We start from the raw sequence: 4,466 nt of genomic DNA on the forward strand, positions 1-4,466 counted from the left end.
GTGGGGACAGGCTGAGAGAGGTCCAGTCCAAAGGAATTAAGGGGAGGCGTTCTGTTACACAGCCAGGCGGTCAGAACGTGGCAGGGAAGACGTGGGGGAGGGGAAGGAGGGTCTGGACACAGAGAGGGAAGGAGATTCAATCCTCCAGATGTGAAGACAGAGATACAAGCCCTGCCAAGCCGAGCAGAGTCGGAGAGCGAAGGTACGAAGGAGGTGATGCCGCCTGCATGGTCGCCCCTCAGCCAGGGAGCATCAGCCTTTTCCTGGGACCCCCCCCCCCCCCCCCACACACACACAAGCATCTCAGGCCGAGATCTCTGAACATCTTTGGGCTTGAGGTGAACCCAGGAAGTTCATTCAGTTTTCCCAGGGCCAGGCTGGCTGCTGGGCATCCTGCCAGCCAGGAGAGAGCCAGATTTAAGGGGACAAGGACTTTGACACTTTCAGACCCAGACTCCTCCTCAGCCTGACATCCACTCCCATGGGCGGGGGAAGGGGAGGACTTTGGCGACTGAGAGGATGGTGGTGAGGCAACAGGCCCCTGGGAGAGACTGTGGGCTTCCCCCTCCCCCAGGAGGGACTGGTGATTTGGGATAGCTAGAGAGCAAGCCTGTGCATTGGAGGCCTGGGCTCCCTGCAACCTGGGGAAAGCAGCTGGCCCAGGGCTGAAATCAGGATTGTGCCTACTATGGTGACTGCCAGGGGCACAGAGGTTCCACTCCCAAGTGCCCAGACCGGATCTTCTCAGCTGCAGAAAGGCGCCCTGTCCCCAGGCCGTAGCTGGGGAGCCAGCGGTCACCTTTCCCAGCAGTCCCTCCGCCCCCCTTCCCAGCACCTCCAAACCTCACGTTGGCTCAGCTGGTACATGCAGGTGTGGGGAGGAGGAGGGGATGGAGGGTCCGGATCCAGCCCTCTGTTCCGTAACCAGCTGCCCCCAACCCAGGTTTCTGCCACTTCCTGCAGGTGGTCCGGGTTGTGGTGCCGAGGCCCACTCCTTACCCATGCTGCTGGCTGGTACGTTGGGGTCCTGCAGGGCCTGCCAGGAGCGGGCAGAGGAGGGAAGCTGCGCTGTAGTCAGAGGCAGAAGTTCCTGGGAGGCTGTCCCGGGCCAGGCGCAAAGGGAAGGAATTTATTTGACCATTGGGTTTGGGCGGAGCAGAGGGAGGGCCAGGCTGCAGCCAGAGGGAAGGACTAAGGGCAGCTGGCCAGGAACTCTCACATGGCCGGGCAGCTGGAGTCTGAGTTACAGGGAGTGTGTGTGTGTGTGTGTGTGTGTGCGCGCGAGTGCCTGTGCACATGCAGCTCTGTGTTGTGCCTGCGTGTGTATCTCCTTCATGGGTGCCTGGGCATGTGTGAGTTTGTGTCTGAGCCTGTGCGTGCTCCTGTCACCTCCGTGGTGCCCCTGTGGGCGCTTCTGTGTATGTGGCTGCATGAGTGTGTGCCGTGTCTGTGTCTGAATATGTGCCTGCGTGCACACATCTGTGCTGCTGTTCTGTATGAGTGCGCCTGTGTGGATGTATGTGTGTTTCTGGACTTGGGCGTGTTCTGTGTGCTTATGGGACGTGTGCCTGCCAGGAGATTCAGCCTGTGTGGGCATGTGCACATGTGCCCTGTGGGTGGTGTGATAGCGTGAGCGCCCATGTCCTGCACGTGTTCCTGGGCCTCCTTGGTCCTGGCCTTGGACTTGTCTGCCGGTGTTCAGGGGCACCCGGAGCGGTGGGCCTGCTTGCTTCTCCTCGCACAGCCACGTCAGCTCTCCCCTGGGATGGTCCTCTCATCCCAGACACCTGTGCTCCACCAGGCCTAGCCCTGCCCTCCCATGGCCAGCAACCCCCTGTCTTCCTGCCGCAGCTGCCTGCCAGGAACCAGGTTCCACTTTCTCCTGCCCATTAATTCCCTTCGAAATGAGGGAAACTCCTCAATGCCCATTATTACCTCCCTAAACCTCAGGAGGCAGATGTGGAGTGCCTCCCCCTCACGTCCCAGCTGGTGCCTCAGCGGCTCCCCAGGCGGCCTCTGTCTCTAGCTGACCTAGGACCAGTCACAAGACTCAGGGTCTTCATCTATCCAGGAGGGAGCCCCCAGCCAAGGATTCAGTGATGACCAGGGCGCTGAGCCTGAGACTCCAGGGTCCCAGGGCCCCAGGGCCAGGCCACGGTACCCAGGCAAACGGCACCCGCTTGCTGAAGAACGGAAGCCAGACCGAGGCCTGATCTGTTAGCTCTCTCTGGGCTGCCTCCTCCGGAGTCGCCGGGGCTGGAATGTCTGGACAAGGGAACTCCCCCAAACTGGTCTCCATCCTGAAGCCAAGCTTCCTCTTTCCTCCCAGGTGGCTGCCCGACAGGGTGACCCCTGCCCCACTCTTCGAGGAGCCGTGTCCACAGTCATTTTCATCCCCCTGATGAATGTTCTGGCGCAGTGCTTACTGGGAAGTGACAGGGACACATTTGGGCTTGACGTCGCCAGTGGAAAGAGCCACAGGGTTTCTGAACCAGAGTGGAGGGAAGGAGGCCAAACTGGTCCCCAGTGTGAAGGGTGTCTGTCTCCCTGGCTCCCATGGGTGAGGAAGGGTCATGAGTCCACAAAGGAAGATCCCCTGTGGCTGCCCAGGGCAGGGGTCCCCTCCCATCCCCAACATCACTCACGGCCCGTGGCCCTTTCCTGTGCCTGCGTCCTCACCACTGCACCGTCAGTCAGCCCGGGCGCAGCTGCCCTGCAGACGGTGGCCCCTCAGGGCTGCTTCTTCCCCTTTGCTAGTCCCCTGGCTGCCTCCACTCACGCTGCCTTCGTCCTGCCCCTCGGGCTCCCCTTCTCCGAGGGCCCCATCTCCTACCTCCTCTCTACTCGCCTGCTTTTCGGCTTGAAGTAGCCCAGCACCCAAGACACCTCATCGCCAGCCTCTTACCAAAAGCTCTGGAATGTTTAACTCCCAAAAGCAGCTTTTTTGCTCGTTCCAGAGCCTGTGGTTGACTGCAAGTTCTTTCATGCTCTGCTCTGACCTGGCGGGTCTCTGTGGCTCCTCCAGGGCACCCTCACCTCAGGGTTTCTACCCAGACTCATGGCCCCAGATGCAAAGGTGTACAAAATGCTCACTTTTCCAAGCCCGCGGGGCTGTGCTGTGCTTTGTGTTGGAGGAGAGGGGGGCGGGGAACCAGAAGGAATGGTGAGGGTTTGGCATCTGTTTTTGGAAGCCTCAGGACAGAGAGGCTCTTGCTCTGAAATGGGGAGAGGAGTGGAGAACAGATGTTCCTGACGGAGCAGGTGGGTCTTCATGAGGAGGAGGAGGAGGAGTGGAGGCGCCTGTGAGGGAGGAAGGACTGAAAGGCATGCATCCAAGGGCTAACCATGGTTGTCTGGAGAGGCACTGGGAGGAGGGATCGAAAATCCACGTTTACTTGCTTTACTTCTGTATTTTTTAAACTAATGAGCATATATTACCTTAGTAACTGTCCCAATTATGTCCCAATTATTTATCTGTCTAGACTTAGTGGGACAAACACAGGTGACCAGGAGTCAGCAATAAGGGCCTATCCCCTGGTACTTCAGTGTCTAGACAGCTGAGCCGAACCGGAACACATGAACACACAAGACAGAATTAGTATGCAGTCACACAGGGTTTATTTACCTATTCCTAGTGGGTCCTGGGCTCCGGCAAAGGCCACCCGGCGATGCACACCGAAAGACGGACGACGAAGGCGGGGACAGACAGGCGGCCGCAGTTGGTTCAGGCTTGCACAGCAGAGCAGTCAGTCAGGGGCTGGTCTCATGGAGCAACGTGGAGTCCTCCTCTCATCAGGCAGGAGACGTCCACTGGAGAAAATCTGGTGCTTATATAGCCGGTGGTAAACAACTGTGTCTTATCAGTGTGGGCCAGACGGTGTGCCTTATGCTAGGAGCAGGGTGGTTACGCTTTAAGGGCTTGGGGCATTCACATCAAGATAGTGGGGTGTTCACCACATTTTGGAAGTTACAGAGTATTGGGGTCTTCACACAGCAAACATTTCCCACAATAATTATTTCCACACATTAGAGGTTTCCTTATGACCATAACATTATTATAACAGTAACCAAAACCCCAATTAAAGAGATGGAGATAGAGATAGAGATAGAGAGATTGAGAGAGAGAGAGAATGAAGGATGGAAGATCATATGTGGTGCAGGTGACGGCCACGGGGGAGCCCACGGGAAGGACTGACCCTGGCCCCGCCCTCCCTGCAGCTGTCCCACCAACCGGCCTGCCGAGTCCTCTGGAAGACACACATGCACATGCTCCATCATTCATTCCCTCTTGCGCTCCACAAACATTTCTGTTTTGGCAAAGAAAGTGGTGAACAAGACAAAGTTTCTGTGGTCACAGAGAGAACCTTCTAAGGGAGGCGGCCAAGGACCAAGTAAACATATAAACAAGTAACATCATTTCGGGTAAGGGCTATGAAGGAAGCAGGAAAATGCAAGGTGACTGAGTG

The 4,466-nt window shown here is 57.5% G+C and overlaps 1 protein-coding gene across 2 annotated transcripts in view; it reads right to left on the bottom strand.

Moving 5' to 3' along the window:
* SELENBP1 (selenium binding protein 1) overlaps positions 1–4,105 on the bottom strand; it is a 10,880-nt gene extending 6,775 nt beyond the window's left edge. Inside the window, exons 1-2 of one of the 2 annotated variants that reach the window (XM_005880599.2) lie at positions 3,626–4,105; positions 1,000–1,098 (exon numbers count right to left, since the gene is read on the bottom strand). In XM_005880599.2, coding sequence (XP_005880661.1) covers positions 1,000–1,003 — 4 coding nt within the window. In that variant the 5' untranslated portion in view covers positions 1,004–1,098; positions 3,626–4,105. The other variant, XM_014528670.1, reaches the window with a different exon arrangement.
* Positions 4,106–4,466: the final 361 nt, after the last annotated feature.

The sequence above is a fragment of the Myotis brandtii genome, unplaced genomic scaffold (genome assembly GCF_000412655.1).
Source record: "Myotis brandtii unplaced genomic scaffold, ASM41265v1 scaffold643, whole genome shotgun sequence".
Taxonomy (NCBI): domain Eukaryota; kingdom Metazoa; phylum Chordata; class Mammalia; order Chiroptera; family Vespertilionidae; genus Myotis; species Myotis brandtii.